The sequence below is a fragment of the Sturnira hondurensis genome, unplaced genomic scaffold (assembly GCF_014824575.4).
Source record: "Sturnira hondurensis isolate 20B ecotype Veracruz unplaced genomic scaffold, ASM1482457v3 Scaffold0006713, whole genome shotgun sequence".
Lineage (NCBI taxonomy): Eukaryota > Metazoa > Chordata > Mammalia > Chiroptera > Phyllostomidae > Sturnira > Sturnira hondurensis.
The window spans coordinates 3,151,474-3,174,773 of record NW_028079344.1 but is presented as its reverse complement, the minus strand read 5'-3'; the positions used below and the strand labels follow the sequence as shown (position 1 = coordinate 3,174,773).

At 37.8% G+C, this 23,300-nt stretch overlaps 1 protein-coding gene across 6 annotated transcripts in view; it reads right to left on the bottom strand.

The window, feature by feature from the left end:
• Positions 1-6,059: 6,059 nt before the first annotated feature.
• ARHGAP28 (Rho GTPase activating protein 28) overlaps positions 6,060-23,300 on the bottom strand; it is a 218,749-nt gene continuing 201,508 nt past the window's right edge. For 3 of the 6 annotated variants that reach the window (XM_037050327.1, XM_037050328.1, XM_037050325.1), the window contains 4 exons: positions 20,751-20,807; positions 19,164-19,324; positions 12,255-12,319; positions 6,060-9,830 (listed from right to left, as the gene is read on the bottom strand). In XM_037050327.1, the coding sequence (XP_036906222.1) occupies positions 9,736-9,830; positions 12,255-12,319; positions 19,164-19,324; positions 20,751-20,807 (378 nt within the window). In that variant the 3' untranslated portion in view covers positions 6,060-9,735. The remainder of the gene's footprint in view (positions 9,831-12,254; positions 12,320-19,163; positions 19,325-20,750; positions 20,808-23,300) is intronic. The other 3 variants (XM_037050329.1, XM_037050324.1, XM_037050326.1) reach the window with 1 other exon arrangement.

The window sequence follows — 23,300 nt, the reverse complement described above, 5'->3', positions numbered from 1 at the left end:
CTTCTGTCCACAAGAGGGGGCCTGGAACCCTGCCTTGCCCCAGGGGAGACCAACCAAAAGCCCGTGGAGCGGTCGCAGCCCAGGGCCCACTGAGCTGCAGGAAAAGCCCCGCCCACCCACCAACCTCCACATCACCCAAGGCCGACTAAGGTGCTGCAGGTTGGGCCAGGGATACCCAAACTGCACGGGGCCCTGGGGCACAGAGGCAATGCTTTAAGAACTTTCCACCTTTCAGTCCCCATGTAGGGGGGGGTGTTCTGAAGGACTGTTCGCGGGAGACATCTGACACAAGACACGAGGACAACAACAACGCCCACAACAACACAGCCTCGGCCGCCACCACCCCGCCGCAGCTCTGACTGCAGCTCTAACCAATGCTGCAATCGAACCCAAGTCCTGTGTTTGCATCTAGTGACATGTTCAGGGAGAGCCCAGTAAAGTTCTCCAGGATAATTAATGATATCAGACGATTAAGAGGCTGTCTAAAAGGCGAAAGTGACAGAACTTAAACGTTTAAAAGGTCAAGCCAGAGGACCCGAGCCTACCTGTGTTGTTTTGTGACTGGAATTCAACTACGCTTTCCACCCTGACCAGTGGGCTAATGTGAGTTCTGACAAGAACAAAGGAGGCAAGGGACTCTGAGTCTAGACTTTCAGAACGAGAACAATAAAGGTGCTGTTAACTGAGATTTTTTAAAAATACGTGTGGGTAGAATGGATTTTGGCATAAAGATTTGAAAATTCGCTCTGAAACATGCTAAGTTTGGAATGGGTGGGAGGGTACTTTTGCTAGACTGAACTTGCTCTGTGCCATGATTTGATGTGTTGCTGTCGTGTGCTGTTATTAGAAGTAAACATGCTTACAACCTCCAGGATGAAGAAACTGGCATGCTGCTAAGATTAGTTGCATAGATAGTAAATGGATCCCTCAAGAGATCATAGGGAAATTACTGTCCCATGGAAAAAGTCAAGTCCTAATGACCATATGTGTATTGCTTTGTAGATTTGTGTGTTTAGTGGGTTAAACGTGCCTCTTGGGTGAAAGGATATAAATAAGGGGTCACTGCAATGTGTTCTGCATCTGTATAGAAATATAACCTTAGGTAAACTTTCTAGCCCCTTTTCTCTAGGGCCCTGGTGGGAGAACACGTTAGCTGTATTGTTGGGAAGGATTACTTGGAGTAAAAGAAATGCACACCTTGCTATGCATACCTATGCTTTTAAACCAGGATTTTTGTAACCTTTTCTTCTGACACATAAAATCATTCCCTTGACATGATGGGTAGCACAATGTATTGATATGCAGTTGAGGCTCCACTGGACATAAAAAGACCAAAATAAATACAGTTGACCCTTGCACAATGTCGGTTTAAACTGCAGGGGTCCACTTAGGGGCAGGGGTTTTCCAATATACACAGTTGGCCCTGGGCCCCTGGTACCCCTGGGACTCACACCTGTAGATTCAATTATTATCAGATGGAAAACGGTACAGTTGATCCTTGATATATGCAGGGTAAGGGGTACAGACCCCCATGTGATAAAAAATTCATATGTAACTTAACTCTCCTAAAACTTAGTTTTTCCTAGCTATTCACAGAGGATTCGTTCCAGGACCCAGGTCCACAGATTCTCATGTGTCCCACATAAAATAGCTTAGAGCGGGGCACACAGTCAGCCCTCTGCATCCACAGACTGCCAGCCGTGGATGGAAAGCAGCACAGGCATAAGTGGACCTGCACAATTCAAACGTGTGTTACTCTAGGGTCAATGATAATTCCTCAGACTCATCCCTCTGTGTGAATTGCTGCACAGTGAGAGAATACGTGATGGGACTGCACAACAAACACTGAGGATGGATTATTGTTAGCTTGAAGTTCATGAACAAATTGTAAGAGTGCCCAAGTATTTGCTAGTTGATACAGCTCAGGTAAAACTTTTTAAAAGCACACTCTTCCCCACCTTCCTTTCTCCTCAACCCTACCCAACTTCTGTCAGAAGATATTTAGAGAAGGTGTAATTGACTCTGGGGATGACAAAAGAGGCATCTAAGGGGAATGCCAGCCTTGCTGAAACTCCCAATTTCTTTAATCTACCTTTACGTTTTATTGTCAAATATATCATATTTTGAAAAATCTTTGGAACTGAGAAACAGCATTGTCTGAAAACTCTTTGCTTACTCCCAAATCATGAATAGATGGTATTGCTTCTATATTTGATTTCTCAGTTGTCTTTAGCTAATATGTGGAACACAAGTGACTTTTGTGACTGACCCTGATCCTATGCCCTTGCTAGCTGTTCTCAATAATTCTAGTAATTTTAACAATAGATTCCTTACTTAGTATTTTCTTTATATAATCATATAGTCATATTGTCTGCAAATTAAACAGCATTATTTCATTCTTTCAAAAAAATTTTTGTCTTTTCTTTTAACTTACTACACTGGCTAGGATCTGCTCTACAGTGGGGAATAGAAACAGCACAATCAGACACCTTTTCCTTATCTGCGATCTCAGGGCAGGTTTTCTCAAGAGTAGCTCTACCGAAATTTAGGGCAATGTAATTCTTTGTTTAGCAGGATCTCATGTGCACTGCCACATGTTTAGCTGCCCCCTGGCTTCTCACACACTGGAGGCTGATGGCATCCTCTCCCTCCCCAGTGACGACAACCAAACATGCCTCCAGACATCGCCAAATATCTCCTGGGGGACAAAATCACCCCCCCCCACTTGAGAACCACTGTTGGGAAGAACATGTTTGATATATCAGCATTAAGTATGATATTAACTCTAAGAATTCTATTTTTAAAGTTCTACTATGGAAATTTTCAAGCATAGAGAACATTACATTGAACACCGGTATGTCCACCACCATTCTATCATAAATATTTTACTTCTGGTCTGGTGCATATCTACCCATCTATCAATCTTTATCTCCTTTTATCAATCTAGCTTATTTTTAAACACATTTCAAAATAAATTACAGACACCAGTACACTGCTCTCTAAATATTTCAGTATGCATATCATTACCTAAATGTTAATATTTATATATTATTACAGATTTTTTTCTTTTCAGGAAACATTTACATATAATGAAATGTGGAAATCTTAAGCAAACGCTCATGAAATTTTCACAAATGCATACATCTATGTAACCCAAACCCTTATCAAAATGTAAAATGCCCAGGCTGGTGTGGCTCAGTTAGTTGTAGCATTGTCTTATAACCGAAAGGTTGCAGATTCCATTCTGCATGGGGCACGTACCTAGGTTGTGGGTTTGACCCCTAGTCGGGGCACATATGCCCCTGGTCCAAGTAGATATGGGAGGCAACCAACTGATGTTTCTCTCTCACACTGATGTTTATCTGTCCCTTCCTCTCTCTCTAAAAAAGCAATGAAAAACTGTCCTCAGGTAAGAATAAAATATATATATATATATATATATATATATATAATATATATTGTCTCATAGAAATATAATGCAAAGCACATAAGCCACATGTTCAATGTAATTTAGAATTTCTATTAGTCCCATTAAAAATAAAATGAAACTACTGAAATTTACCTTACTAGTATATTAAGTAAATTATCTAAAATGTTGCTAATGAGATATTTTACATTTTTTCTTTCCTACGAAGCTGTAAAAATGTGGTGTGTATTTTGTGCCTAGAACACAGCTTGATGCAGACTAGTCACGCAGTGCTCAATAGGCCCACGTGGCCAGTGGTTCTATCTTGGACGGCACGGGTATAGAACCTTTCCATTCCAGAAAGGGCCTCATGCCACTTCCGGTCAGTCTCCACACCCACCTCCTTGGAGGCAGCCGTCGTTCTGCCCTCCCTCCATCATCATTCAGCATTGCTGAACTTACATGCTGGAAGTTCGTGTAAATGGAATTGACAGCATGCAGTCTTTTGCATCTGGCTCCTCTCACTGAGTATGCTGTTTCTGAGATTCATGTGTTCTGTTACGTATTATCAGTTTATTCCTTTCAACTACTGAGTAATGTGATACACACACACACCACAGTTTACTTATTTTCCTGTTGATGGATACCCGTGATGTTCTCAGGTTTTGATATTATGAATAAAGCTGCTGTGTACACCCTTATACAAGTGTTTCTTGGGGGAATGTATCTCCTTTGGAGTAAAGGTCTGGAACTGCTGTGTCATAGGGAAGTTGTGCGATTGGGTTGGTAAGAAACCACTAACCCTTTTCCAAAGTGGCCTTTCCCATTTTAAGCTCCTAGCAACAGTTATTTATTTGGATTCATACACACTCAGAAAATCAGTCAATTTAACTGCTTTGGTTCACATGTAATGGTATCTCATTGTGGTTTTAATTTGCATTTCCCTAATGGCACACAATGTTAGTAACATTGGTCATTCGTGCATCTTCTTTCCTGAAATGTCTGTTCAAGTCTTATGCCCATTTAAAAAATTGGGTTGCCTTTTTAATTGGTGGTTTCCTTATATATCCTAAATCTCAGTCTTTTGTCAAACGTCAATTACAAATATACATTTTTCCCAATCTGCGGTTTGCTATTTGATTTTTTCTCTTTTTAATCCTCACTCAAGAATATGTTTAGTGATTGTAGAGAGAAAGGAAGGGAGAGGCAGACTGAGAACGAGAAACAATTGGTTGCCCCCAGTGCGCATTCTGACTGGGGATGGAACTGGCGCGGGGCAGCGCTCCAGCCAACTTAGCCACCTGGCTAGGAGGTTTTAAAGTTTGTTGAAGTCTAATTTATTATTTATTTTCTTTTATAAGCATTGCTTTCTGTTTTTAAGAAATCAGTGCACACTCCCAAGTCACAAAGCTATGATCTTTTATTTTTCTTCTGAAGGCCTCATTGTTTTAGGCTTTATAATTAGCTTTATGACCATTTTGAATGAATTTTTGTGTATACTGTGAGGGGGTCAACTTTTACTTTGCCCATATGAATATTTAATTGTTCTTGTACAATCTGTTGAAAGTTCCCCTTTTCCATAGGGTTGCTTTGGCACCTGTGCTGAAAACCAGGTGACCACGAGTGGGCTGGCCGTTCTGCTCTGGGCCCTTTTTCGTCCCACTGATGTAGCTGTCGATCTCTATTCCATAACATTCTGTCTTAAGAGCTGCAAGTTTATAGTAGGTCTTGAAACTACTCATTCTAATGAACTTTATTCTTTTTTTGTAAGATTACTTTAGGCATTATACATTCTTTATATTTCCATATAAATTTTATAATTTGTCCATTTCTATCTTAAAAAGCCCACTATTATTATGACTGGACAGCATTGAATCTATAGAGTTCTGGAGAACTGACATCTTGCAAGTTCTCTTCTGTCCATCTCTTGTTATTAAAAAACACAGTATATATACACAGATACACATTTATTTAGCTATTCTTTAATTTCTACTAAAATATTTGTAATTTTAGCATACATGTTTTGTATACATTTTATTAAATGTATTCAAATATGTTATCTATTGGTGCTATAGGGAATGGAAGTTAAAATTTTATTTTCTAATTCTTTGATGCTAATAAAAATAATTTATTTTTATATAATAACCTTATATGCCTAGCAAATTATATTATTTAATAGCTGACGATACTGTAGGCTTTTCTGTATCAATATCATATGCAAACACAGGCCACTTTATTTCTTTTATAATCTTTTTACTTTTTTTGCCTTTTGCACAAAAAAATATAAGGTTAAATGTTTTCTAAAAAAATCATAAATGGGTTTTAAATTTTGTCAAATATCTTTTCTATATTGAAAAAAATTTTAAAGCACCTATTAAAAACTTGTGCACACAAAGCACCAACTCAAACACATTTAAGAAATAGTGTTTGCTTATTCAATCTACGTCCTACCCACAACCATCCACCATGACCACAGTGCCACATGGCTTCTGTGCAAGCCCACCACGTGGCCAGTAAGTGACAGAGACTTACAGGTCTCACACATGAACCTTCCAGTTCTCAAGCTCCTGTTCTTTCGTTAGCACCATGGTGGACTTAATAGTAGTTAAACATAAAAATTCTCATGACAGAGCTTTCAGTTTGTTTATTTTTATTGTTATGAATAAAATGCAACATCCATATTATACTTCACAATGAAAGATGATGGGATTGGCCAAGGAACATATATGCATGACACACAGACAACAGTGTGGCGATGGTCAGAGGCAGGGAGGGGCGGGAGCTGGGTGGAGGTGGGTAAAGGTTGGGGGGAGATAGGGACATCTGTGGTAGTGTCAACAATACAGTTAAAAACAGAACCATCATTAACTTTTAAGATGGGAGACAACATAAAACATTGACATTCCTCATGACATTATATGATTTTTTCAGTCAAGTCACATAGTTTTAGAAAATAGTTGGAAAATGCCTGAAAGAAAGCATGTTATTTTCAAATTAAGGTATGTATAAAACTGTTGAAAGTGCTTGAAACATTCTAATCCATGTCATATAATTTCTATTAAGTGACATATTTATGGAAAAGTGTTGAAAATGCCAGTCAGAACTAGAAACTGTTCAATCCGATAACATATATTCTTTCCAGGCATGTAATACATTTGTGAACAACAGTTGAAATAGGCTCGATAGAAAGAAGGGTCGTGTTTATCTCATCCTACTTTTCAGTCAAAGGCCACAGAGGAAAAGCAGTTGGAAAATGAAGCAGTTGGAAAATGCCTTCAAGGAGAGACGAGCACGATGAGCTCCACACTGAAGACCTGCACGTCAGCCTGGCCCGACACCCAAGACGACGACGGCAGAACACAGTCTCCATGCACACCACAGGTCACATTCCAGAGTGTTTTTGGCTTTAAAGCTTTTGCTAAAAATACATTATCAAATGTATGTTACTTAATGTACACTGAAAGCTAACCAAAGTGAAAACTAATAAGACTTAGGGACAGTTTGTAACAAAAATTATTAAAGTCCATCAATTCTTTTTCCCAAGAAAGTGAGGTAGTTTATATTGTGTGTACATTATAAAGAGATTAATATTCCAGTTTGTTTGACGATCATCCACTCCAAGAATTATATCCCCAAGTGAATTGCTTAACCAAGGGATTCCTTTTTGCAGAATAGAGGAAAAAATGAGCCACTTCTAGGGTTTCTTCTTTTTTATGAATAGGTGTTCCTAACAGGTTAATTTTCTTCAGTACTCTCCTGGATGTTATTATCCTAACTCTACACCAGGGGCACTTGGGATGAGGTGGGGTGGGAAGCTACTAACAATAGAATTTAGAAGCCCAGTATCTAGCTCTGCTTATACTTGCAAATATACTATGCAATTTTACAGATTACTATAACTATCTTAAAACAACTCTTAATAAGGCAGATAGTTTTTAACACTTAGGTGGCAGGCATTTTTGAATGTTAAATTTAGGCATTTGTTTACTCTTTAAGTAGAAAGGACCTGTTTATACCCACATAAAAATTAGTCTGTGTGTCTGCTGGCGATTTTTCTCGAATCAGTTAGTTAATCCTAAGACTAAGAATAATGGCTATCATGGGATAATGGCATTGGCATTGACAAGGCCTTCCATATTATATATTTATTTGAAAGTTGTCACACTTCCTTGACTACATTAAAGTGAGTAATTTAAAGTCATTGGCTCAGCTAAGTCATTGACATCCGAAAGCACACAGAAGCAGCCAAGAAATTCAGAAACTTACTGCTTTCACCTGTCATCGGCTAGCCATTTACTTAGAACTGATGGCAAGTGAATCTTGAAATCTTTAGAACTCTTACATAGGCTCTAATGTGTTTTCAGTCAAAATAAATGAAAATTCCTAAGTGAAAAATGAATAGATTCGTGAATTTTCTATATAAACACAACAGAATTTATTCAAAATGGTAAGAAATATAATGAGATAAATCAATCATTGTTTTCATATATTCATAGAAGTGTAAGGTGGCTAATTTGAAGAATTTCTTCTGTGTGTGTAGGCATAAATTACTGCCATCTTATGTCCATAAAGTGAAATGTTTTGTTGTTTGAATTACAAAAATGATAAAAGCATTTTTTCAGACTCTTGAAGTTCATTATGTAAACTCACATGCCATCAATTACCCATATATTGAAAAGTAATGAAATGTAAATATAAATGTACAGAACAGTTTATTTTCTAGTGGGTTTTCAGGAAAAGGAAATGAAAATTCTCAAATAAATAAAATGAACAGATATTTGAGTTTTCTATAAAAATATAAAACCCTAATGACCATAAACAGAATTACCAACAAGTTGAATATAAGTACTGTTTTTATAGACATCAAGGCAAAATGCAGTATATAAAATTGTTCTTCTATATATGGGTTTAAATTATTATCATATTATGTTTTAAGACTTCGTAATATTTAATATGTTTTCTGCAACTGTGAGCAACTTTGTCTCTCCTTTGAACTGCAAGAGTCATTTGCATGTTAAATCTCATTAAAACGGATACAAAGTCATCAAAATACCAATCTGTGGATTCTAGTCCAAAGCCTGTGGGACAGATGAGACTGCTGCTGTATTTCTAGCTAACCCTGAAATGACTATCACTGCGTTCTCAAGCTAAGAGGCAGAGCTGTCTGACTCCTCAACACAAAATGATTCGCGCTCTGTTGGAATCACAGGGGATTGTGTGTTCTTGCAGGTTTGGAAAAAGGCTCCACGGGATCTTGAAAGTAAGACAGTTTCTGCTTACAAAATAAGCACCTGACTTTAATGCCTGATGCTAATCCACAGTGACTTGGCCATGACTATTACTGAGGAACAGAAACAAAACCTGCTTTTACAGAATATGAAATCTGAATATAACAGTATTTTTCAGCACTCTTGTATAAAGGCAGTCTGTGTTTTAAAAGTAGAGTTGCAGAAGTGACTACCTAGAGTTGTAAAATATAAAAAATGATATGTTCAATCAGAAAAAGAAGTCAGTGCCTGGCACATGGAAAGCTATTCACTGAGCACCATAATCATGATGAGAACAGAGGCTCTGTGACTTTGAAAACAGAAGAATACCCTTTGTCAAAGTAAGCTTGCCTAGGGTCCCTGGACTCACAAGGGAACGAGCTTTAAAATATCGATTTTCCACAGTCCATGAAAAAGAAATGCTCGTTTGCACCAGAATGCTAATCATCGTGATACAGTACAACATGCATAACAATACAGTGTCTTTAAACAGAAATTCTTCCTTCTCCAATTCAGGAGTAAGGCAGAGCATAAATATTGTTTGTGTAACTTTAGAAACTGATTCCCTTTGGAAAGTAGATTGAAATTATTTTGCAGAGTGGAAGTTACTGATATTTCTGGCGGTCTTGCTCAAAAGGGTCAATATATGTGTAGAACGTAAGTATAAAAAAGTCTTTTCCACCTCTTTGTGTTTCGTAGTAGCATTTGCTACATATAGAAGTGTTTCTTATCTCTAGGCATAGGACCAAGTTCATTTCTGCTGTGAAGTCAAAGTACTAGAAGTGATTCGAGTTCGTATTCCAGATTGATCCTTCTTCAGGAAGGACCACGACCTCTCTTCTTCACTCTTACCAAAGAACCAGCGTGAGAGAGCTTTGTCTCCCACAGTAACCGTATCCCCTTCTGGAGTTCGCGCTGACAATGCCCGGAGGCTCCACTCGGGTCAAGGAACGCCAAGAAGGTTACAGGAACAAACATGTCAAAAGCAGTCTTTTTTTAATCCTACTTAATTTAAAATTTTCTTGCCATATAAGTCATAACAGCTGCCATCTTGGGTGTATTTCAAAAATTTGGTTGGGGTTTGATCACCCATTCTGCTTGAGGATTGACATGATATACATCCAAAATGTAAGCATCTGGGTCCAAGCAATGCTGTCCTGAAAGAGAAAATCGGAGAATGTTTATGAGAGTGAGCAGTGCTGTGTGCTGTGTGCGTGTGTGTCTGTGCATGTATGTTTGTAAGGTTTGAGTAAGGCAGGTATAGCTCTCTTAGCCGGGAGTAAGTACAGTACACGTTTTCCTCATTGTTTATAGAGTTGAGCACTTTAGTTATTAAATACCTCCGTACCTCTACTGATCACTCGACAAGCAATCAAAATATATAACGAGAAAAAACGTGGATGGTGAACCTCATAGTGTACTTACACAAATCTAGATGGTATAGCCTACTACTGTAATGACATGTGCTATATTTTTATAAAACTGGCAGCATAGTAGGTTTGTTTACACCAGCAGCACCGAGAATACACGAGTAATGTGTTGTGCTGCAACACCATGGCAGCTACTATGTCGCTAGGCATCAGGAATTTTTCTGCTCCATTATGATCTCATCGGACCACCATAATATATGTGATATATTGTTTACCAAAAGCATGATTGTAGCTACATTTTAAAGATTCTTAGCAAAGCCTGTCTGCCTTCTTTCCTTCCTTTCTGACTGTTAAGTACTTCAAATAAGTCCCATGTGAAACTGTGGGAAAAAGACATACCAACCACAGGCAAACTGTTCCCTAGACCCACCGCACGTATTAGAAAAAATATGGAACAGACTTGTTTCAGGTGTAAACTGGTCATTTAAATAATAATACATGGCCTTTAATGGTTTTACAGATAGTAACTTGACCAGGAATAGAAAAGATTAGAAGTTCACTTTGGTTTCTTTTCTACGGCTGCAACGCCCACAGGCAGAAAATGTGGAAATAACGACAAGATCATTCCATGTAGAAAAATTTTATACACAATGCATCTAAAATGTATGTTAAATTGTCAGACAAAACCACCAAGATCTGACTGCTTGCTTGAGTCATTCATTTATCGAATATCATTGAGAGTGATTATGTTCCAGGGGCTATTCGAGGGGCTGGGACTATAGCAATGCAGCAGGCAGTCAAAAATACTTGCCCTCTGGGTGCTCACATTCCAAAAGTTGGAAAGGCAGCTATCAAAGAAGCAGGTTAATATAAGGCAAGTCTGATGATAAAAGAGCATTAGAGAACAACAATGTTGGTGAGGGACAGAGAGTACACAGTCCAGGGAGGCTTCACTGAGAAGGTGATGCCCTGCAAGACCTGAATGAGGCAAGGGAGGGAGAAATGAACAACGTGTGAGAGTTCTGCAGAGGCCTAAGGCAGATGTGCTCAGTGACTCAATATGAAAGGTTCGTGTTTGAGGGAAAGTCTGGTTATAAATGTGAGAGGCATCAGCATACACACATATTCAAAGCAATGAGATGAACTGACCTCCCTAAGGAAGTTACGTGTAGTCAGCGAAGAGTTGGAAGGACTGGGCCCCACAGCTCTCCAGTCTTAAGAGGCTGAGAAGATGAGAAGTAACAGGCAAAAGAGACTCATGAGGAGTAGCCCGTGTAGTGGGAGGAAAGCCAGAAGCTCAGGTTGTCCTTGAGACCAGGTGAAGAAAGTGTTTTTTCAAAGAAGGAAAAGATCAGCTCAGGTTGTTATAAAGATGGACTGAATTGTCGGATTTCACAACATAAGAGTTCTCTAGTGACCAAGAGAGCAATTTTAATGAAGTGTTGAAAGATAAAGCCCGACTGGAGAGGTTTTGAGAGACAATAAAAGGAAGACATTGGAATACAGACAACTGATTCAAGGAGTTAATGCTGTACAGCAGAACAAAAATAGAAGTTAACGTGAAGGGGTCAGGAGAGAATTTTGTAAAGATGAGAGACATTTCCAGAATTTTTATGCAGACAGAAATGATACAGTTGGAGAGAAAAGCTGATGCTACAAGAGAGAAGGGGGAAATAACTGGATCAATGTCCTAACTGGGCAGGGAGGCCATGACGTGAGACGTGAGTGGAGGCATGGTCTTAAATAGCACAGATCCTTCCTCTGGACTGTGAAGAAGACAAAGCAGGAGATACGGGCACAGAGAAACTAGAGGGAATTTTCCCTGGATTCCTTTTCCCCTCTCAGGGAAGAATAGACTTGAGCTGCAAGTGAAAACGGGGGAGTTAAACAAAAAGGGTGTCATGATTTTAAAAGTTCCATGATGTTCTTTTCTTTGTTTTTCATGAATCTCCAGAAAGAGATTTTCCAACCTTGAGTCACATTTAGAAGACTCCAAATCAACTTCATATCAACTTCATATTCACGTTTAAATTTTGCAAGTATTTTAGGAAAATCATACTGTTCTAACATGAGATTAAAAAACCAGAAACTTCCTAATTTTGAATTTATATATAAGTAACTTGTAAAACATATTTTTATAATAATAGTATTATATTTCTTTTAGAGTAATCAAAGGATCCAGGAGAAATAAAATTGTTAAAGAAAACTTACCTATATTTCCTCCAATTTCATATAACCTTTGGTTTTGAATTTTAATGCATTCTGAAGAACCATGACTGAAAAAAGGAGAAAGCAATATAATTTTAACCCCTTCGTAACCTAGTAAATTTATAGATTACATAGCCATGCAATAAACAATTCATTCTGCCTTGAGGGAAATACACCCCACAAATCATCATTATAACGGAAGTTATGTAAAAACACCATTTTTTGTTTGTTTTACACAGATGAGCATCTGAGGCACAGAGAGGAGAGGAATTTTCCAAACCAAGATGGATGCTGTGAGGCTTCACAGCCACATGGAGCCTGGGTCACCCACCCCTGTCAGCTCCATTTGAGAGGTAACGGCTGCTGACATGTGAAGGCTGGCCAAGGAGCAGCTGGATGTTTAATACGGCCTTGTCAGTGGTCACAGTACTCTCAGTTCAAAAGAAGTCAGGTTTCATTTCCATATTTGCCAAAAATTGAATGGGATTCTCTCTTTAGCCCATGTCACATTTCTGAGCCTGGCTAATTAATGCTTTGCTAACTGTCTAACACTGATCGCATTGCATTGTCTTTGACCTGTAACAAAAGCGAGTCAGAGAAGACAAATGCCCAAGTTAATTTTTCTTTTTTTTTCCAAATTTTTTATTTAATTATTTTTCAAGTACAGTTTTCTGTCTATTACTCCCATCCCAACCCACCCCCCATCCTCCCCCCTCCCTCCCATTTCCACCCTTCTCAGTTGTCCATGTATCCTTTATATAGGTTCCTCTAAATCCCTCCCTTATTTCCCCTGAAATTCCCTCCCCTCTGCCCTCTGGTCACTGTCAGCCTGTTCTCTATTTCAGTGTCTTTGGTTATATTTTGCTTGCTTGTTTGTTTTGTTGTTTAGCTTCCTGTTAAAGGTGAGATCATATGGTATTTGTCCTTCAACACCTGGCTTATTTCACTCAGCATAATGCTTTCCAGTTCCATCCATGTTGTTGCAAAAGGTGGGAGCTCCTTCTTTCTTTCTGCAGCATAAAATTCCATTGTGTATATGTACCATAGTTTTTTGATCCATTCATTTACTGACGGGCACCTAGGTTGCTTCCAAGTTAATTTTTCTACCGCGGACTAGAATGCGGGGGTGGAAGAGTCTGGAAAGACCATGTCTGATCTCTATCCCACTTCAGGATTGAGTTTCAGCTTGTTTTTTTCCAAAAAGATTGTTCTTACTCTACTGTGAGGAAGAATACGTACATTCTCCTTTGTTGAAAAACTTGAGATAATCATAAATTTGCATATATTTGTAAGAATACAAACAGATCCTGTGTTCCCTTTACCCAGTTTCCTCTAATAGTAAAATCCGGAAACACTAGTGCAATACCACAACCGGAGTGCTGATAATGACTCAATACAGACCATTCCGATCACCACGAGAATCCTTCTCTCCCTTTTATTGCTACACCCACCCCTCCCCCATCCCTGTCCATACCCCCAATCCTTTATCCCTCTCTCTACATTTCTATAAATTTGTCATTTCAAAGTGTTATGTAAATAGAAACATACAGTATAAAACTCTTCTGAATTCCCTTTTTTCCAATTAGCATAAATCCCTGGAGATTCACCCAGGCTGCTGAATTTGTATTGCTGAGTAGCAAAGCATGGTATGGATGTACCACAGTGTCTTTAGCCATCTACCTGTTAAAGAATATCTGGATTTTTTCCAGTTTTTGATTATTATAAACAGAGCTGCTATAAACATTTGTGCACCGAATTTTATGGGAACACAGTCTTAATTTTGGGGGGATAAATGCCCAGGAGTGTGAATGCTGGGTTCATGTTTAGTTTTATAAGAAACTATTAAACTGTTCTACAAAGTGACTATACTGTTTTACATTCCCATCAGCAATGTATGAGTGATCAAGTTTCTCTATGTCTTTGCCATTATTTGGTGTAGACACTATTTTTTATTTTAGCCATTCTCATAGATGTCTAATGATAAAAGATACTGAACATTTTGTCATGTGTATATTTGCCATCTGTACATTCTCTGGTGAAATGTTTGTTCATGTCTTTTGCTCATTTTCAGAATGGAGTGTTTTAAAAAAGATTTTTTAAAATTTATTTTTAAAGAGAGGGGGAGGGGGGAAGAAAGAGAGGGAGAGAAACATTGATCAGTAGCCTCTTGTACATCCCCCAACAGGGGACTGAACCTGCAACCCAGGCACATGCCCTGACTGGGAATCAAACAGGTGACCTTTCTGTTTGCTGGAAAATGCCCAACCAAGAGCTGAGCCACACAGGTCAGGGGCTAGATCATTTTGTTTGTTTGTTTGAGTTTTGGTTTTTACTGTTGCATCTTGAGTGTTCTTTATGTTTTCTAGATACTAGACCTTTGTTTAATATGTGGTTTGTAAATATATTCTTTTAGTCTTTAGCTTATCATTCTTTTTTATGGGACCTTTCAGTGTACATTTTAATTCTGATTACAAGTCCAACTTGTAAATTTTTATCTCTTATAAATCTTGGTTTCAGTGTTACGTCTAAGAATACTCTACTAGCCTTATACCACAAAAGTTTTGCTCTAAGTAATTTTTTAAAAAGTTTTATTTTTTACATTTAACTCTGTAACCCATTTTGGGTTAATTTTTGTATAGGATGTGAGGTTTAGATCAAAGGTCATTTTTTTTTTTGGCTCATGGCTATCCAAAATTTTCTTTCTACAAATGTTCTATATAAGCATATGAAACAACTTTGTAGCACCTGTAGGAGAGAATCTGACGGACGCCCAAGTGCTTCCAACTGACTGTCAAGTCCCTCTATTACTGCGCAGTGATAACTGTGTACAGCGTTCTGGGTGTTGGGGCCAATGGCAGAGAGGAGCAAATGTTTGGGGTTCCTGTGGCCTCTGTCTACTCTTCTTTTTATATGTAAGCATTGTGTGTGTGTAGTATAAAACACACAAAAAGTGTACACACCATGTGACCAGCCCCTCTTTCTAAGAGAGGAATTTTGTAGAAATTTGTCTGAGTCACTAACCTTTCACCCTCACAGAAAACCACCACCCTGGGTCCTAACAGGATGGATTACTTTTATTGGCTACTCCTGTTTTTCTTTTAATTGAACATTTTATTGAGGTAATTGTTGATTTACGGGTATTTGTACAAAATAATGCAGAGTAATTATCCTTTGCCCAGTTCTCCCCAATGGTAAGATTTTACCAAACTATGGTATAATGTCACAATCAGGATATTGACATCAGTACAATCCACCCATCTTATTCAGATTTATCACTTTAATTGTACTCTGTTGTATATTAAGTTTGGGGTAATTATGTAGAAGTTCCTTTATTGACCACCACAGTCCAGACATTGATGCCAATCCCGAAGGTGCTTCGTGTTGCCCTTTCCTAACCACACTGACCTCCACCCTCCCCTCAAAATGACACCTCCCCAACCACTGATAGCTGTTCATCTATCTTCCATTTCTAAAATCTTTTAACTTCAAAAATATTATATAAATGGAGTCTTGTAGGATACAATGTTTTGCAACTGGCTTTTAGTTTTTGCTCAACATGGATGCTCCTTTTTGATACGATTTGAAAGCTCCTTTTTAAGGGCACCAGAGTTTAACTAGAGACCATCAAAGTGTACCTGCTCTCTAATGGACAGATTTAAGCTAGTGCTTCTCATCTTTTAAAAAATTAGGGAAAATGTTTACCCTTAAATAGTCATGCCTAGCCAAAAATGATTATTTATGCTCTTTAAAGGCTATTATTAATGGCTGATATGCAAAAAGATGTTTTTGTAAATATCATTCTGATACCAAAGTTTATTGATAGTATATTTTGTATATTTTAAGGAAAGCAACAGCTGTGATATTCACTTAACTACATAAACTTTATCTGACATTGGCAAGTTAAAGCCCACTAGATCCTGAAATAATGATATTCCTGGAGAGCTCTCAAGAGATCTACAAAACTAACTTGCTATAATTTTATTCTAATACAGTCATCCCTCGCTATATCGCCATTCACTTATTGTGGCTTCACTGTACCCTATTCCCACGATACAGTGAAGCCACAATAAGTGAACTGTGATATAGAGAGAGATGACTGTATGCTTCACTGGTGTGTACCCACACAGAATTTTGTATGTTGTTAAAATTATGTAGGTTTAAGAGTGCAGAAAGTGTTTAAGGTCATACGAAGTGTTTATAAGAGTGTGGGAAAGGTTAATAAGAGAGTGGGAAATATTCATAGGAGTGTGGGAAGGGTTTATTAAGCCTTCAAATATATATAAATAATAAAATAAATATAATGCCTCTACGTCATGAATTTTCACCTATCGCAAGGTTCTCTGGAACATAACTCCCACTATAGGTGAGGGATCACTGTAAAAGTAAAACTCACTGAATAAATGAAAACATCAAGACAGAACAGGATTCCTATTAAGAATTGAGGGTGGGAGGTAGGGATGGCTGGGGTAGGGGAGTGGGGGTGGATATACAGTTGTGAGACAACTGTACTTGAACAACAATAAAAAAAAGAATTCCATTATTGATCTTACACAAAAATCAACTCAAAGGGGATTAAGACTTAAGCGCCAGACCTAAAAACCATAAAACTCCTAGAAGTAAATGTAAGCAGTAAACTCTTTGACACTGGTATTGGCAATGATTTTTTTTTTTGACTCCGACATCAAAATCAAAGGCAATGAATGAAAAAATAAACAAGTGGGACTATGTTTATCAAACTAAAAAGATTCTGCACAGCAAAGGAAACCATCAAAATATAAAAAGGAGAGCCCTGGCTGGTGTAGCTCGGTGGATTGAGCACGGGCCTGCGAACCAGAGGATTGCGGTTCGATTCCCAGTCAGGGCACATGCCTGGGTTGCAGGTGGGTTCCCTGGAGGCCAACTCCCAGCAGGGGATGCACGAAAGGCAACCATACATTGATGTTTCTCTCCCTCTCTCTTTCCCCTCTAAAGATAAGTAAATAAATAAAATTTAAAAAAATAAATAAATAAAAATATAAAAAGGCAACCAATATAATAGAAGATTATATTTGCAAATCATATACCTGATAAGAAGTTAATATTCAAAATACATAAAGAACTCATACAACTTAACAGTAAAAGAGCAATTTAATTTAAAAATGAGCAGAAGATCTGAACAGATATTTTTCCAAAGAAGACATACAAATAGCCAACAGGTACGTGAAAAGATACTCAGTGTCACTAATTATTAGGGAAATGCAAATCAAAACCACAATGAGATATAACCTCAGACCTGTTGGAATGGCTATTACCGAAAAGACAAAAAAAAAAAAAGTGTTGTCAATGTTGTGAAGAAAAAAAGACTTCCATGCACTGCTGATGGGAATATAAACTGGCTTAGTCACAAGAGAAAGCAGTATGGAGGTGCCCCCCAAAATTAAAAATAGAACTACCATATGATCCATCAATTTCACTTGTGGGTATTTATCCAAAGAAAACAAAAACACTAACTTGAAGAGATATATGTATTCTCATGTTCATTTCAGCATTATTTACAATAGCCACGATGTGGAACAAACTAAGTGTTCACTGATGGGCAAATGGATAAAGAAAATACACAATGGAATATTATTTGACCATCAAAAATGGTTTCTTGCCATTTGCAACAACATGGATGGAGCTTGAAGGCATTATGCTAAGTGAAATAAGTTGTATAGAGAAAGACAAACACCACATGATCTCACTTAAAGGAGGAATCTAAAAAAAGAAGAAAACAAAACAAACACAAAAACTAATCTCACAGATACAGAGAAAAGATTAATAGTTGCCAAAGTAAGGAGGTAGGGGAAATGGGTAAAGGGGGTCTAAAGGAGCAAACTTCTGTTAAAAAATAGGTTAGTCATGGTGATATAAAGTACATCACAGTGATTACAGTTACTAATACTATATTGCATATTTAAAAGTTGCTAAGAGAATAGATGTTAAAAGTTCTCATCATAAGAAAAAATATTGTAACTATATATGGTGACAAATGTTAACTAGACTTACTGTGTTGGTCATTTTGCAATATATACAAATATCAAGTTATTAACACCAATTCAAAAGCATTTATGCACCTCCATGTTCATAACAGCACTATTTATAATACCCAAGATTTGGAAATGGCCTAAGTGCCCATCAATAGATGAATGGATAAAAAAAAACTGTGATACATCTACACAATGGAATACTATGCAGCAGAAAAAAGAAGGACTAGCCTACCTTTTATGACAGCATGGGTGGAATTGGAGACTATTATGCTAAGTGAAATAAACAATCAGTGAAAGAAAAAATACTATATGGTCTCACTTATAAGAGGAATCTAATGAACAAAAATAATTAGCAAAACAGAATCAGAGGCCTAGAAACATGGAATAGACTAACAGTGTTAAGAGGGTGGGAAGAAGGTGGGGATTGGCTGAAAGAAGGTGGAGGGATTAGCCAATGAACATACATGAAGGATCCATGGACATGGACAATAGTGTGGGGATTCACTACAGAAGGTGGGGGGTGGGCTGGGTGAAGGGGGACGAAGGGGAAAATTGGGACAACTGTAACAGCAGACACAATAAAACATTTTAAAAAGCAAATATCAAGTTATTCTGTTGTATATCAGAAATGAGTATGTTATATGCCAAGTACACTTTAATTTAAAAAAAGAAAAGAAAGAATCCCACTTGTAGAAATTCCTTTAAAAAATACAAAACTTCTGTTATTGACAATTCTTTAGTTTACTAACTTCTCACTGTATGTTTGATTTTTCATCTATTGGTAAAGCCTCCAAAATAACAGGCTTTAATTTTTCAAAGAGGCCCAATTTGTAAACTCCTGAAAAGTTACTCATCTGATAAAAGTCCATCCTCTTTGTGGAGAGTCCTTTAGCCTTTCACTCACCTGTTCTCATACTGAAACTTTGCCAGTATGTCTTTGGCTGTGGTTCGACTGTTGAGCTGAATGGCCATGGACACCTTGGAGAGCAGCGGCGCGTGGACTCGGATGACCCCCTCCGGCACGTCGGACTGCCAGTGAGGAAAAACGTAGAGCATTCTGTTAAACTGGGGGGCACATCAGTTCAACGACCACAGTTAAGATATACAAAAGTCAGTGGCACTCTGAATTAGGAAAACATGTACACACAGCTAGTATTTATTCACAATGAAACACTTCTTTCTTTTTAACCGGAGACTCGACAGAACTTAACCTAGGATTTTACTGTCACTACATGCTTAGGTCTTACATGCCTTAAACATTAGGAGAGAAGTAGAACTGGGTTATGACAGAAACCTAATGGGACTATTCCTACATTTCCGTGAACAATGTTCTAAATAAGCCTACCGTAAGCACAATTCTGTATTTCAATATATTTTAAGAGTCATCTTCTGAACCATTCAGAGATCATTAGAAACTATGACTTTTTAAATATCCCTTTTCTTTAGTCAGCCCAAAGTTAATCCCAGGTGGGCACTTGGAGCTCCGTCCCTCACAGCACACTGGTGACTTTGTGAAGAGCTGAGCGAGGACGAGCTCCGGGCAGAGGGTCTCTGTGTCCACATGGCACGACTGGCTTGGGGACTTTCAAGCTCTCATCCAGATGAGATATTCAAAAAATGTTGCTCTCTAATTAACAGAAATTTGTGTTTTGTCAGGATTGACTGTAAAATTCCTTTGTTTCAAAATTTTCAGTGTTTTAAACTTTAATTCTCTAACTAGAGAGGAAGAGAAATAAATTTGCATTTGCTTAAGGGTATGGCCACTCCTCAGGCAATCATTTTAAATTTCTGTATTTTCAAAGAATAGTATTGTCGATGTATATTTATGTGAACTGATTCAATGTCTACCCTAGAAGGAGTATGTTGTGTGTGGCATTGTGTCCCCCCACCAAATATACATGGAAGTCCTAACGCCCAACCCCTGAGAATATGACCTTATTTGGAAGCAGGGTCATTGCAGGTACAATTAGCTCATACTGCAGTAGAGTAGGCCCTTCATCCAATATGACTGGTGTCCTCATAAGAGGAGAAAAGGCATACACAGGGTGAATGCCACAGAAAGACAGAGGCAGCGACTGGAATGCGCTGGCAAGCTAAGTCAGAGTATCAAGAATTGTTGGCATTTCCAAAATCAAGAAATGACATCAAGAGCAGGTCCCTCTTTCAAAGCCCTCAGAAGAAACAAACCAACACCCTGATTAGGGACATTTAGCCCCCAGAACAATGGGAGAGTGAATTTCTATTGTTCTAAGTCACCCAGTTTGGGCTACTTTGTTATGGCAGCACTAGAAAACTAATACAGACTATGTTAAAGGAGGGTCAGTTCTTACAGGGCTCTTCTGACCATTCCCAGAAAGAACCAGGAGAGCAGGGCAGGAAATGTATACAAGGCATTTCGACTGGGGTGGGGCAGAGTGCCCCAGTTCTCAGTGTTTCCTGGCTACTATGTAGGAGGTTAATAATTAGGACAGGAAATTGTTTGTTTTCTTACCATTCTTCTTAAAGAGGGCGATTTTTGTAGTACCTTTGAAGTCTTAGGGCTTATAACCTAAATAAAACACATTTAGTTTTTAAGATTAATGTTAGAAACACAAGCATATGCTGTTGTTAGAGGTATAAAAATGAACAATCTTATGGAAAACATTTTAGACTATTTACCAAGTTATAAAATGTATATGTACTTTGATACAACAATTCCAAATCTACAAATTTATGTTACAAATATACATCTATTTTGAGAAATAACATACAACAAGTTTATTCACTTGCAAAAATTTTAATAGCAAAATACTGGATACAGTCTAGGTATTCAATAATATGGGATGGTTTAAATAAATTATGATGTATCTATGGAATATCATGCAAAAGAAGCAGAGAAGACAACTTTGTGGACCTACATGGAATAATCACCATGATTTCTTAAGTCAGTAACACAAGATGAAGACAGTGTTTCATGTGCATTATGACTCATGGAAAAGGGGGAAGGACATTCACCTGTGTTTGCTTCTATGTGCACAGTGCTTCTCTGGAAGTATGTATACCTGCAAGTTTGTGAGCACACACAACCTGCCATGGGTAACATTTGTCTCTGGGAGGGGAAGTCAAGGTGGCCAGTTTTTAACCTATAGTCTTTCCTAACCTTTTGAATTTTGTAACCTATTGATGAACTGTCTGTTCCAATCAAAGTTAAGAATTAAAAGCATGATAGAATAAAACAGAACTGAAGAAATATTGTTTTTCATCTTTAAGTGTTGTTTTTATGGTACTTTTAATTTTTAAATTCTATCTTAGTTCTAATTTACAATCAAAACACTAAAATAATTGACCTTCAGATGGCATTGTACAATTTACAAAGTGCTTTATACACACAGTATGTCAGTTGATGCTAATGAAAACTCTGAGATAGATGACACTAGTCCCCAACTTTGTAATAAATTTGAAATTCAGATAAAATGTTTAATTCACTCAGGCTTATATGGCAAAACCTGGCCTGACTTCAGTTTCAGCTCTGAACACATAATTTTGACACTAAAATTTCTCACAGTGAAAAGGGCAGAGCAAAGAGTCCAAAAGTCTGTCCCACCAGAAAGGCAAAGACTAAACTGGCAGGAGCTGTCGTTATCAACATTTTCAGAACTCTGGTTACTAAACCAAAGTTTACAGTCAGGGGAACAATGAAGTCAGGAAAACAGAGGAATCTTGGTAAGAACACAGGCTTTGTGGCTTTTTAACTTACCCTGTTCCTATCTCTGTTCCCTAGCTCAGCAATAACCTTGGAAATAACAGCTGCATTCCTGACACAGGTACCAGAGGATGCAGAAGACCTGACTGGTGGCTCCCTGGAGACTGGCTCAAAAGGCTCCCTTTAGCTTGCCTAGCTTAGAACTTGATCAGTGTTACATTGGTACAAAGTTTAAAATACCTGCAGGCAAATGTGTTAGTCACTGCTGCCTGATGCAGTGGGCAAGAAGTGGGGAAAGGAAGAGACTGACTAAGAAGGTTTGGAGGTAAACCTGGAGATTAAGATACTTTGTGGAATAAGGGATCTGAAAAGCTCCAATACATTATAAAGAATCCGGAAGGCCATGTGCATGTCCAGGGCTGTGCATGTGCTCAGATGAAACCTGAAAAGAACTTAAACTCTCCGCTCTCACTGACGTTCAGGCTCTGTCCAAGCAGAAAGTGAAAGTTCAGGCAGTTATAAGCTGCCCGAGTGAATGTTAAAGAGGTGCCCCAACAAACACACAGAACTCATTTGCAAAGACCTGGAAGTTTTTTTGGTTCCAGCTATTTCAGAAAATCTCTGTCCAAACATTAGCTAACCACTAAGCTAATGGAAGAAAGACTTCAGTAGCCACACAAAATGAAGAATACAGACTTTACCAAATTAGTTCAGCAGCAAAGTTACCAGACCAAGGAACAATAGCTACTATTGCAATAACAACAAACCCTAGGGTAAAGGAAAATTCTTATTTTCACATTTGCTACATTATAATGTTAAAAGTTTTCATTTTAATAAAAATTATGAGTCAGGCAAGAAAATATGGCCCATAAACAGAAAAAATTAGTTTCAATAGTTTCAGAAGAAACTCCTGAAAGAAACTTAGACATTATACTTAGTAGAAAAAGCCTTCAAATCAGCTATTTTAAATTTGTTTAAAGAACTACTGTAACCCAGGGCTAAAGAACTAAAAAAAATGAAAATGATATCAAATTGGGAATAAACACAGACCAAAATTATAAAAAGGAATTAAATAGAACTTCTGGAGCTAAAAGCCCAACTGAAATAAAAAATACACTAGATAATTCAACAGCAAATTTAAGGAGTCAAAAGAAAAAAATAGCAAATTTGAAGATAGGTCAATGGAGATTATTCAGTTTAAGAAACAGAAAGAAGGGAGGGAGGGGGGAGGATGGGGGGTGGGATGGGATGGGAGTAATAGACTGAAAACTGTACTTGAAAAATAATTAAATAAAAAAATTGAAAAAAAAAAGAAACAGAAAGAAAAAAACAATGACAAAAAATAAACAGACTCTAAGA